This window comes from Hyaena hyaena, unplaced genomic scaffold (genome assembly GCF_003009895.1).
Source record: "Hyaena hyaena isolate Hyena2069 unplaced genomic scaffold, ASM300989v1 scaffold_130, whole genome shotgun sequence".
In the NCBI taxonomy this organism is placed as follows: domain Eukaryota; kingdom Metazoa; phylum Chordata; class Mammalia; order Carnivora; family Hyaenidae; genus Hyaena; species Hyaena hyaena.
Window position 1 is genome coordinate 1,677,059 of NW_024080762.1, and position 13,869 is coordinate 1,690,927.

The 13,869-nt window shown below is 33.9% G+C and overlaps 1 protein-coding gene across 3 annotated transcripts in view; it reads left to right on the top strand.

Annotated features, from left to right (window-relative positions):
- Positions 1–13,869, top strand: part of MYO9A (myosin IXA) — a 233,627-nt gene that overhangs the window by 108,695 nt on the left and 111,063 nt on the right. For all 3 annotated transcript variants that reach the window (XM_039237839.1, XM_039237840.1, XM_039237841.1), the window contains 4 exons: positions 1,952–2,095; positions 3,454–3,493; positions 9,950–10,072; positions 11,987–12,067. In XM_039237839.1, the coding sequence (XP_039093770.1) occupies positions 1,952–2,095; positions 3,454–3,493; positions 9,950–10,072; positions 11,987–12,067 (388 nt within the window). The remainder of the gene's footprint in view (positions 1–1,951; positions 2,096–3,453; positions 3,494–9,949; positions 10,073–11,986; positions 12,068–13,869) is intronic.

Consider the following 13,869-nt stretch of genomic DNA (forward strand, 5'->3'; position numbering starts at 1 on the left):
ACAGAGCCCAACATGAGGCTTGAACTCATGAACCATGAAATCATGACCTGAGCTGAAGTCAGACCCTTAACTGACTGAGCCACACAGGCGCCCCACAGTGTATTTTTTTTATGTGTTTGTTTTCTTCCATTTAAATATAAGTAACATGAAGATACTAGAAAAAAATTGGCACTATTTGGTGCTCAATAAATATTTTTGAATGAATGAATATATTATGCATTTTTATTGGTGTTCCATTTTTAATTTTTAGGACCTTTTTGTTACTTTGTTTTCTCAATTTTTAAATTTTTCATAGCATCTTATTTGATAGATGAAGTAGTCTCTCTCTTCTCTAAGAATATTACTGAGGGCTTAAAACATTTTTTTTCCCCTGACTGGTTTTTTCCCCCTTGAGGTTGTTTATGTCATGATGGTTTGTTTTGGTCTGTTTCATGCTTGGAGCTTTACTCAGATGTCTGATGAACCTTGATTGGCTGTTAATATGCATTATTAAAACACTGAGAAGCTAATTGCAATCTGATTAATTGGGTGTGTTTTCAGTCTGTAGAACACATTAGTATCTTTGGGTCTTTCTTCTTGGAATGGTCACATTCCACACAAAAATTTTTTTTGGTTTTCTGCCTGGAGGATATAGTCCTAGCTGCTAGCATTCTGGAGCCAATGGAATAAGAGGATTGAGAATCTATGTTCAGTATTACCTTTGACTACTGTATAGTATACTCATCCCCTGTTGTGCTTGGTGCTGCGTAGTCCATGAATGGTTCATGGACTTTTTCTTTCATCCTCTTTCTTAGGTAAGGGATGGTTATCAGGTTGCATGGAGTTCTAACTGCTTTTTTTTAATGTTTATTCATTATTGAGACAGAAACAGAGCATGAATGGGGGTAAGCAGAGAGAGAGGGAGACATAGAATCTGAAGCAGGCTCCAGGCTCAGAGCTGTCAGCACAGAGCCCTATGTGGGGCTTGAACCTATAAACCCAGAGATCATGACCTGACCCAAAGTTGGACACTTAACTGACTGAGCCACCCAGGCGCCTCCTAACTGCTTCTTAAACTGACTTTCAACTAGTGTTCTTTGTTTTTAACCCACCTTCCCCACCACTTCCACAGGTACTTGGTACAAACAACTCTGGAGCCTCTGGGAGTTCTGTAAATAGGGATGCTTCTTATTCCTCCTCATAGCCAGTTTAAGATTGCTTTCTGTATTCATCTGTTTTCCATATTCAAAACTGTGTTACTGTTGTCTCTTAGTATATTTTCTTTATTCCTAAGTGTTTATTCCTTTAAAAGTTATTTTATTAATGTTTTTATGGGTTTCTGGAGGAATCCAAATATATGGTCAGTTTGCTGCTTTACCTGGAAAGCCCTCTATTAACTCCTCATATTATAATCACTGATAATTTTATCTGTTTTGTTCACTCCTCTCTCTCCAGTGGCTAGAATATTGCTCAGCCCATAGAAGATGCTTAGTAACTTTGGTAGATGTGTTTGTAGTGAGTGAATTTGTGAATAAGACCTCTCAGGAAGAAATTAAATATTCCATAGAATGGGACAGCCTATTAGGATTGTAAGTTCCTTCAGTAATATTTGGAAGTTCTAAAATCTAACAGACAAAAACCATTGTATTACTATAATACATTATATTATTTACTGATTGTAGTTAATAGATTAGATTTAAAGATGTTAGCTCTGTGACGTGCTCATCTACATGCATATTTGTATGTGAATGTGCCAGAATCCATAGAAATTCTTTGTTCTGAATGAGGAAAAGGTTAGTCTAGATTGATTGGTAATCCTTGTGATAAAACCATTTTTTGCTGGGTTAGCTTTTTTGTAAATTTTAACTTTACTGTTGAAAGTTTTAAATTCTACTTATTTAAGCAGTTTGGAAAGTGTTATATAGATGTCTCAGTTAACTAAAGCAAATTGTACTGTATTTAATTTTTACAGTGATACATTTGATATTGCCTGGAATGGCAGAACTGGAATTCGCCAGAGCAGACTATCAAGTAATGCCTCCTTGCTTGATAAAGATGGGATATTTGCTAATTCAGCTAGCAGCAAACTCTTGGAAAGAGCACATGGAATTCTCACGTTAGTATTGATCAGAAATGTGGATTGCTTTTTATGACTGGTTTAAGATTTCTGGCTAAAAAAAGAAGAGGGGTGATGGTGAATCATTATTTTCATGAGGAGAATTTTGAGCGAAACAAGTGAATCAAAAATCGTATTAGCTGTAAATCTCCTGCACTAAGAAGCTTAGTGGTTTGTTTTCATCTCCCCAGGAGAATCATGGGTGAATGTACTTATGGAGATAATTCTTCATTACTCTTTGACAGACCCTACATCCAAATAGAGGAAAACTGTTCACTCTTTTTATGATTCTCAGTCTTGAATTGAACTTGTCCTTTAAATTTGACAGTCCTAACAAATTGGGCAGTGAAATCCCCTATAAAATGGGGCCTGGGACCGTATTTAGTGATATATAACCTTTATTCAGCCTGCCATTTTTCATTACTTAATTATAGGACTGCTTTGAGGGCATAAGTATAACTATGCAGGGTGGACCAGTAAAAAGTTCTTAGCTTCCTGGATCCATGTATTTCAGACACTATTTCAAAACGTATTTTTTGGCCACTAGCTGATATGACTGAATTGGATTCCTTAATCCCTAAGTCATTGCTTAACAATGTTAGTAGGCTCAATTTATTTAAGTTTTGTGATATTTTAGAATTATAAATTAGCTCATTTAATCCTCACAACAACCAAGAGGTTGGTGGTATTATGATCATCATTTTACATTATTATATTCTACATTATTTTACATTATCACATTAATGAAACCAAGACTTAGAGAAGTTTAAAATCCTACACTAATAAGTGGTAAAGTTTTAGATTCAAGCTTAGGTCTTTCTGACTCCCCAGCTTATGTTCATGAGCTTTGGGCATTATTCCTTTTATTTCTGTTGGCATTAAAAAAAAAAAAGTCTTGATGTGAATATAATATTGAGTTACAAAGAAGAAAAAAGAGCAGAAGAGAATTTTTAATTTCTAAAAAGGGAAAGATTAGTTTTTGATGAGTATATTTTAAAAATCCACGAAATTAGGTATCTCTTTAAAGTCTTAAGATGACAGAAAGTTTCTATAGGTATAAGAAAGCAAAAACCTAATAATGTCCAAAAGAAAACAATTTTAGTTTTGAACGTACAACGTTATGTTACTGATTATCAGGCTTAAATCTATTTATACCTATATTATAAGCAGGTATCTCTTGTTCTCTTTTCCTTGCTTATTTTTCATTCCCAAAGGTGCCTGCTTAGTTGAATTAGACAGTATTTTCATATAAAGGACCTATATCTTGGAAATGGGTGTATAATCTACTGTTTTACTAGAGACCTGGAAAGCATTCATCTGTACTGTTAATATTTCTAATATATTATCTGTCTCTATAGGAGAAACAAAAACTTCAAATCCAAGCCTGGCCTTCCAAAGGTGAGTATTATGAAAAAGAATTTTTCTATTTGTGCCTTACTCTGTAATATTTTTTTTTATTATTCATGCAAACAATCTTTATAAATAATCCCAGGTAAGCAATACTTTATTTGTACCCAGAGTAGGGATTAATTTTGTATATTCAGTTCAATCTATTTTAGAAAGAACACTGGATGTTAGGAAATGGCCAGGGCTTAGTGGTTCAGGTAAATATTTGTGATACATCTCATATTCCAGTGTTTGAAAAACTTTTGTATTACAACATGTTAGTTTTTGTTGGATAATTGCATCTTTACATTACATCTTTTCATTTATCCTTAAGCCGGGCTAGGGTCAAATTTTGAATATTGCCTGATTTTAAATAATTTCTAATTAGTGCTTATCTAACTTACCAGCATTAACACTGTAAAGATAGGCTTGCAGGCCTGTAGTCTATGTTGTAACTACTTAGCTGTGCTATGGTAGCACAAATACAGCTATAGACAGTATGTAATTGAATAAGTGTTAACTATATTTCAGTAAAACTTTATTCACTGAAACTTGAATTTCATATAATTTTTCACATGCCCTTAAGTATTATTTTATCATTTTTTCAACCATATAAACCATATAAAAATAGTAGACATGATTTGGTCCATGGCTGTAATTTGCCTACCCTGATCTCCAAAGTTTATGCTGAGATGGCATTCCAAAAATATTTACTGCATTTACTAAAGAAAGAAGAATCTTATTGTTTCTTCCTCTTGTACCCTCCTAAAGAAGTTCTGTCATTTGTAACCTTTTTGATGAATTTAAAATTCTTAAAAGGACTGGTAAGGAGCTATTTGTTCTCTGATCTTCTAGTTCAAAAAACAAAAAAAATGAGGTTATTTTTGTACTTAAGCCTCTTTGGTTTCTAAAGAAAAGGTAATACAATTCTTCTGTGGTTTCTGGTAGTGGTAAATCTTATTTTAAAGCAAAAAGAAAATTTATGTTAAGTGGTTTGTACTTATGTTCTTATCATGAAAAGATTTTATGTAGAGAAAGAGGCTACTCCTTTCATTATCAAACATCTTTATCTGTTCATTCATGTTTCTTGTTTTCCTTCACTGTCTCTTTAGCCATTTAGTGTTTTGTTTTTATTTCAAGTTTTTATGTAACTTCTAGTTAATTAACATATAGTGTAATACTGGTTTCAGGAGTAGAATTTCGTGATTCATCACTTACATATAATACCCAGTGCTCATCATGACAAGTGCCCTCCTTAACACCCATCACCCATTTAGCCCATCCCGTTTCCCTCCCCTCCAGCAATCCTGTTTGTTCTCTAGAGTTAATCTTATAGTTTCCCTCCCTCTCTTTTTTTCCCTTCCTTCCCTTATGTTCATCTGTTTTGTTTCTTAAATTCCACATCTGAGTGAAATCACTTGATGTTTGTCTTTCTCTGACTGACTGACTTCACTTAGCGTAATATACTCTAGCTCCATTCATGTCATTGCAAATGGTAAGATTTCATTCTTTTTGATGGCTGAGTAATATTCTAGCATGTGTATACACATACGTACACACACAAATAAAGATTTATATGTATAATTATACACACATATACAAGATTTATATATAATTATATGTATAATTATTTATATATTATATATATTATATATAAAAAAGTTATCTAGTGCATGTATAAATATGTAAGTATATATACATTATATATACTATATATTATGTATATATAATATAAATGTATATATATGTGTGTGTGTATGTATGTATCTTAGCATATTGAACGCTAGCACTGGGTCTAGCTATTCGTACATTCTTTTTACTCTTCTCAAATGGATAACTTCTTTTTAAACATCATATGGTTTAAAAATATTCATGTCGAGGGGGCGGTGTGCCTGTGTGGCTCAGTAGGTTAAATGGCTGACTACGGCCCAGGTTGTGATCTCATGGTTCATGAGTTCGAGCCCCGCATCGGACTTTGTGCTGACAGCTCAGAGCCTGGAGCCTGCTTCAGATTCTGTGTCTCCTCCTTTCTTGGCCTCTCCTCTGCTCACATTCTGTCTCTCTCTTTCTCTCAAAAATATATAAACATTAAAAAGTTTTAAAAAATATTCAAGTTGACTACACCTGAAGTAAAAAATTCTATTCAGTTATCAGTGACGAGAATCCTATCTATTTCTCTATTATTTATTTATTTTTATTGATGTATTTACAGTGTTGTATTAGTCTCGAGTGTACAACATATTGATTAATTGATTCTATACATTACTTAGTGTTCACCACCTGTCACCAATAATATTATTACAGTATTACTGACTATATTCCCTATGCTGTACTTTTCATCTGTGTGACTTTTTATTTTATAACTTGAAGTTTGTATTTCTTAATCCCCTTTATCTATTCATCCCTTCCCTCTGACAACATCAGTTTCTTTTTTTTCCTGTATTTGAGTCTATTTGTTTGTTTATTCATTTGTTTTTTTCTGGATTCCACCTATACATGAAATCATATGGTATTTGCTTTCTCTGTCTTATTTCACTTGGCATAACATTCTCTCGGTCTATCTATGTTGTCACAAATGGCAAGATCTCATTCATTTTTATGGCTAAGTAATAGTCCCACTGTGTATATATGTGTGTTTGTATACACACACACACCATACCTTCTGTATTTATTCATCTGTTGATAGGCACTTGGATTGCTTGCATATCTTGGCTATTGTAAATAATGTTGCAGTGAACATAGGGGTGCATATATCTTTTCAAATTAGTGTTTTCATTTTCTTTGTGTAAATACCCAGTGGTGGAATTATTAGATCATATGGTATATCTGTTTTTAACTTTTTTGAGGAAATTCCATATTATTTTTCTTAGTGGCTATACTAGTTTAGATTCCCATCAACAGTGTGTAAGGGTTCCTTTTTCTCCACCACTTTGCTAAATATTCATTTGTCATTTCTTGTCTTTCTAATGCTAGGTGATACCTCATTGTGGTTTTGATTTCTATTTCCCTGATGAAGAGTGATGTTAAACCATCTTTTAATGTGTATGTCTTCTTTGGAAAAAAATGCCTCTGGTTTTCTGCCCATTTTTAAAAATTTCTTTATTTCGTTTTTAATTTTTTGAGAGAGAGAGAGAGTGAGAGAGAGACAGCGTGAGCAGAGGAAGGGGAGGGAGAGGGAGACACAGAATCAGAAGCAGGCTCCAGGCTCTGAGCTAACTGTCAGCAGGGCTGACAACCCACGAACTGAACCGTGAGATTATGACCTGAGCCAAAGTCAGACGCTTAACCGACTGAGCCACCCAGGCACTCCTGCCTAGTTTTTAATTGGATTATTTATTTTTTGGTGTTGAGTTGTAGAAGTTTTTTTTTTTATTAACCCTTTGTTGGATATATCATTGCAGATATCTTCTCCCATTCGGTTTGTTGCCTTTTAATTCTGTTGATGGTTTCTTTTGCTGTACAAAAGCCTTTTATTTTGATGTCCCAATAGTTTATTTTTGCTTTTGTTTCCCTTGCTTGAGAAGACCCATGTAGAAAAATGTTGCTATGGCTGATGTCAGAGAAATTACTGTTTGTGCTGTCTTCAAGGATTTTTATGGTTTCAGGTCTCACATTTAGGTCTTTAACACATTTCAGTTCATTTTTGAGTATGGTGTGAGAAAATGGTCCAGTTTCATTCTTCTGCGTGTATCTGTCCAGTTTTCCCAATGCCATTTATTGAAGAGATGGTCTTTTGCCCATTGTGTATTCTTGTCTCCTTTGTCACAGATTGACCGTGTAGTTGAGGATTTATTTCTGGGCTTTCTATTCTGTTCCATTGACTTATGTGTCTGTTTTTGTGCCATATTGTTTTGGTAGTACAGCTTGGTAGTATACCTTGAAGTTTGGGATTGCAGTACCTCCAGTGTTGTTCTTTGTTTTTCAAGATTGCTTTGGCTACTCGGGGTCTTTTGTGGTTCCATACAAATTTTAAGATTATTTGTTCTAGTTCTTTGAAAAATACCGTTCGTATTTTGATAGAGAGTGCATTGAATCTATAGATTGCTTTGGATAGAATGGGCATATTAATAATATTAATTTTTCTAATCCATGGGCATGGAATATCTTTCCATTTGTGCCATCTTTAGTTTCTTTTATCAGTGTTTTTTAGTTTTCAGATTATAGGTCTTTCACCATCTTGATTAAGTTTATTTCTAATTATTTTATTCTATTTAGTACAGTTGTAGATGGAATTGTTTACTTCTTTTCTCTCTCCACTACTCATTATTAGTGTATAGAAAGAACTGACTTCTGTATATTAATTTGTATTCTGTAACTACTGAATTCATTTATTATTTCCAATAGTTTCCTGTTTGGAGTCTTTAGGGTTTTCTATATATAGTATTATATTATCTACAGAGAGTGTCAATTTAACTTCTTCTGTACAAATATGGATGCTTCTCTCTTTTTTTTTTTTTTTCTTGTATGATTGCTGGGGCTAGGACTTCCAGTACTATGTTGAATAAAGGTAACAGGAGTGGACAGGGCTGCAGATATTTTTCCTTGTCAGTAAATACAGGTTATAGTATATTTATGAACTGTATAGAATTTAGTTGTGTGGCTAAAGCATACCTTATGAAAATAATTTCTTAAAATTGTATATCTCTGTTGTTTTTCAGTGTTTTTTTTTAATATTTTTATTTATTTCTAGGAGAGAGAGAGAGAGAGGCAGCATGAGCAGGGGAGGGTCAGAGAGAGAGGGAGACACAGACTCTGAAACACGCTTCAGGCTCTGAGCTGGCAGTCAGCACAGAGCCCGACGCGGGGCTCGAACCACGAACCGCGAGATCATGACCTAAGCAAAAGTCGGACGCCTAACCGACTAAGCCACCCAGGCGCCCCTTTTTCAGTGTTTTCTGAAGCACAGTCAGAAATAACTTTCAGATGTTTGAGAATCCCCTTAAATAAATACCTAGATGTGAAATTGTTTATCAGGAAGGTTATACTGATTTGCATTCCTAAAGACAGTGCAAAAATATGTCTTTCTTCACAACTTCATGAATATTGGGTTTTGTCAGTGTTATGTTTGCCAATCTGATATGCAGAAAATCTCTTTAAAAGAAATGTACTTTTCTTTGATTATAAGTCAGGTTGATTGATTCTCATCATGTTATATGTCATTCACACTTTATTTGACAATTGCCTCTTTTTAGTTGTATTTGTTAAAATATGTATTGTACTTGTTGCCACTTGAAGGTTTATATTTTAAGTGTTTATATTGTCAAAATTAATATTTATAAGACAAAAATTTGTCATGTTTTTAAATCAGTTCTGTGCTTCTCATACAATAAAATTTTTAGAGCTTTTTGAATAACATTATATAGTTGTGCATATGTATATATATATATATCCTTTCCATGGGCAAGCTCACTGCCATAAATATGGTATGGTTTAAAAAAATTGGGGGGGCATCTGGGTGGCTCAGTCAGTTGAGCATCTGACTTCAGCTCAGGTCATGATCTTGCCACTGGTGGGTTCGAGCCCCATGTAAGGCTCTGTGCTTACAGCTCAGAGCCTGGAGCTTACTTTGGATTCTGTGTCTCCCTCTCTCTTTGCCCATCCCCCACTTGCTTTCTGTCTCTCTCTCTCAAATATAAATAATAAACATTAAAAAAATTTTTTAAATTGTGATTGGCTGGAAAAGCTCTCAAATACTTTATTAACATCCTATTTTGTATTATTTGTACTTGCTTTATGTATAACTCCTATCTTATTAAGATTAATAGTATATCAGGATCTTGGTAGGGTTGATGTTTTGTTTATTACAGATACCAGTAATAACTGTAGATATTTTTAAATAGAAAAAGACTTAACTCAAATAGGTACTTACAAAATCATTAGAAGTTTTAGAGTTTCAGAGTATTAAAATAGCAGTGCAGAACTGACCCCAGCTGTACTCACCTAAGCTGCCATTCTAGCTTCCACTTCCAGGCACATACTACCTGTGGCTATGATCCAGGAATCAGAAAGAAGCTGCCACAACTGTTGGCTCCAGGTGTATTTACTAGAATTGCAGTAACAACACAAATTCCCTGTGCTCTGCCTCTCAACTCACAAAGGTGGTGCTTGGACATTAGGATCACGGAAAGCTAAAGTACTTGGATATCTATGCTTGTCCGAAGAAACAGAAGCTAGTAGCGAAGTCTCTGCTTCATTTATACCTTCCCAATTTCACATGTTGGAATTTAAATGATAAACTTAAACCATATCTGGAACCCGGATGTAAGAGAGTTTGAGAAATGCAGTTTTCTTTTTAGCTGGAAAGCTTCTGCAGGAAAGCAGGAGGGTGAGATGTATATTGAATATCAATTTCTCGTATTCACTACAGTCATTATATGTAGGTAATAATGAAAACTCATTGATAATTTTGGTTTCCCTGTTCTTTAATTAATTTATGTGAAGAATTTTATTTTTCTCGCCTTTTTTCAGCACTTGCTAGAAGTAAATTCTTTAAAGCACCTGACAAGACTGACATTACAGGATCGCATCACCAAGTCTCTTCTTCATTTGCACAAGAAGAAAAAACCTCCCAGCATCAGTGCCCAGTTTCAGGTTTATTTCTTTTGTTATCTTTTTATAAAAACAGTTTTTAAAATCAGGAATCTGTTTCATTCAGATTGGCATTGAAAGGTCAAAATGATCTGCAAGGCACCTGAGTGGAATATGATTCATATGAATTAAAAGCCATTTTATAGTGGTCATTTTGGAGAGAAGTTACAGAGATGGAAAAAGTCAGCTGCCTTTCTTTTTCATCCTTGTATCTGGGGATAGTGGATATCAAAGTGTTGGTGGGGATGTGGAGCAACCATAACTTTTATACACTGCTATTGAAATATAAACTGATGTAGGTATTTAGAAAACGGTTAAAAGATATGTTGAAGAATATCCACAGCAACTTTATTATAATAGCCCAAACTGAAACAAATATCTATCTTAAATGGATTATTTAATTGTGGCATAATCATATAATGGATCATTACTATATAGCACTGAGAATGTACAAAATACAATATATGCAACAAACTAGTACATAGTATATCTTTTGTTTAATATGAACTCACATAACAGACACAACTTAACATCTTAGAAGTTAGGGTAATGGTTATCCTTGGTTCAGGTGTGGAGGTAGGTAATTTATGTACAGTGAGCTTGCTAAACTCAATGGGATGGGATAAAGAGGGGCTTCTGAGGTTCTGGTAATATTTTGTTTATTGATTTAGGCTTTGGTTACAAGAGTGTATTCCCTTTGAGAAAATTCACCAGACTGTATGCTTAACAATTTAAGCATTTTATTTATGTATCTTATAGTCCAATAACATTTACAAGAAAAAAAAGAACACTTAAGAGTAAAAAAGTTGTATGTTGCTTATATATGACGGTAATAATAGGAGTCTATATGGTTGTAAGTCTAAGTTTTACTTTAAGTCATAAAATATTAACTCTATGTAGACTATGACAAGTTAGGTTTGCATATTGTAATCCCTAGAGCAGCCGCTAAAAAAATCAAAGAAATATAACAGAGAAGCCAGAGAAGAGATAAATAGAATACTATAAAACAAAGTATGTTATCTGAACATAAGAAGGAATGAAACCAGAAATCAATAAAGGAAAGGTAACAGTCCCTAGGTATTTGGAAAATAAAAAGCAGATGTCTAGATAATACATGAGTCAAAGAGGAAGAAAGATTTTAAAGATATTTTAAGTGAAATGAAAACATCCGAGTTTGTGCAGTGCAGCTAAAGCAGTGCTCCAGGGTTCACTGATAACATTAAATGCTTTTAATGAAAGGAGAAAGGTCTCAAATCAATAATATAAATTTCTACTGTAGGAAATAAGCAAAAGAAAAATGTATTAAACCCAAAGCAAGCAGATGGAATGAAATGATAAAGATAAAAGCAAAAGTCAATGAAATTGAAAGCAGAAGAATAATAGAAGAAAATCAACAAAACCAAAAAGCTGGTTTTTTTGAAAACATTAAAAAATTATAAACTTCTAGCTAGACTAATCAGGAAAAAAAAAGGTTAAAGCACAAATTATCATATTAGGAATGAAAGAGAGGATATCACTAACATGAGCACTGAAAGTGGGAGAATATTAGCTAGTGGATACCCTATACTGGATGATTTTCCAAGTTCTAGGACTGCATGAGTTTGAATAAATTGTTTCATGAAATGTGAAGAAAGTAAAAACGTAAGTCTAGAATTAGGCTATTCTGTAATATATCTGCAGTATTTACTATTGCCAAGTTATCAGCTTTAAGATTAAATTACCATCCTTAAATTATTTAATAATCCTTAATTTAATCAGTATGGAAATATACACAATTTGCTTTTCAGAAAGAAAGTTATTCCTGTGTGTATCAATCATTTCTGCATAGTTTGCCAACATTAGTTTTTGTACTTAATACATTACTTCCTGCCAGTTTCGAATGGGAGAAAATGTTAATTATATTGCTTTGTATTGCAGGCCTCATTAAGCAAACTGATGGAGACACTTGGTCAAGCAGAACCGTATTTTGTGAAATGCATTCGCTCAAATGCTGAAAAGGTAAAAATGTCCTGTAACTGAGAGTTTCTAGCTCAACTTACTTAAAATCAGGCTTTACTTTTTTTTTTTTTTTTAAGAAGACTAAGTCATAGGGAAGAGCTATCTGTAATCTTTTTAGGGAAAACAGTGTTCTGTATATTCTGTGGATATCCTTCTAATTTCTGTACTTAGCTGCCTATTCAGTATTTATATGCGCTTGATTCAGTGTTTCCTAGAATCTGAGGAGCAAATATGGTTTTTTTTTTTTTTGCCTTTATTTATTTATTTTTCCTAATAGTTTATTGTCAAATTAGTTTCCACATAACACTCAGTGCTCATCCCCACAAGTGCCCTCCTCCATGCCCAACCCCCCTCCCTCCCCACTTCCATCAGTCTTCAGTTTTTGTCAGCATTCAAGAGTCTCTCATGGTTTGCTTCTCTCCCTTTCCCCCACCATTTTCCCCCTTTTTTCCCCCTTGTTCCTCCGTCAAGTTCCTCCTAATCCTCCTATACGTGCAAACATATGATATTTGTCCTTCTCTGCCTGACTTATTTCGCTCAGCATAACACCCTCAAGGTCCATCCAAGTTGCTACACATGGCCAGATTTCATTGTTTCTCATTGCCATGTAGTATTCCATGGTATAGATAAACCACATCTTCTTGATCCATTCATCTGTTGATGGACACTTAGGCTCTTTCCATGTTTTAGCTATTGTTGAGAGTGCTGCTATGAACGGAGCAAATATGTTTTGAAATTCCATCATAAAAAAGAGTTTTATGTAACTTTTGTTACCCTGAGATTAATCTTTCTTGTTTGTATATAAGCTGTCTTTCTTAAAGAATTTTCTAAACATTTTTCATGGTTAGAGCTTTTTGTCTCTGTAAAATAAGGAAGGTACTGTGGATATTCTTGGTTCCTTCCTGTTTTCTATGTTAGGTCTCCTAATTACAGCTTTGTAGAATATACCTAATAAATATAAACATTTGTCATATTTCTTTATGTTCATTATAGGAAAATATAGTTCCTAGGCCGAACAGCTAAAATGTGTAGTTCTGTAGTACTATAAATGTATATATGAATTGTGTCCAGCTTTTCTTAATTTTTAGGAAGCAGTCTTCAACTCTGCTGTTTACAAGCTTTGTGAACTTACCCGTTCCTGTGGCTTTTAAAAGTTTTCATCTTTGTAAGAATACACTATAATTATAGGACCAGCCTCATAGTGTTTTGGTACTAGTATACATGAGTCAATACCTGCAAAGTACTTAGAATGTTCCTGGCCCATACTAACTGTTCAGTATATGTTAGCTATTCTTTTATAGTAACAAGAAAGGAAACCTTTTTATTTACAGTTAAATAGAACTTTGAGTCCCTATTATTAATGAAGACCTTGTACAGAGAGTTCAGTTAATGAAGTATTTCAGGGCACAGAATAAGTACTAAATAAACCTTGACTGCTATTATTTAACATAAGTTGCCCATTTGATTTTCTTTTCCTTGATAGCTGGTATGCCCAATCTCTTTGCAAGAAAATGTTTGGTATTGCCTTTGAGGGTCATTGAAAATATTATTTAGAGTATAGGGAGAAATATCAGAAGCTCTAAATATATATTTTAAATATCGAAAAACATGCCTACTGAGATACCTTCAAGTGACAGGGTGTTGAGTGACTATCTCCCATTAGCCTCTTCCTTATCAATGCCTGCGCATTGAGGAGGTCAGTTCTCAGGGACTATAGCAATTATTTGTTTTTCATTGTATCCTACTGATACCACTAGCAAAAAGCGTTTAGAGAAAAAAACTGCTCTTAACCTTGTACTAGT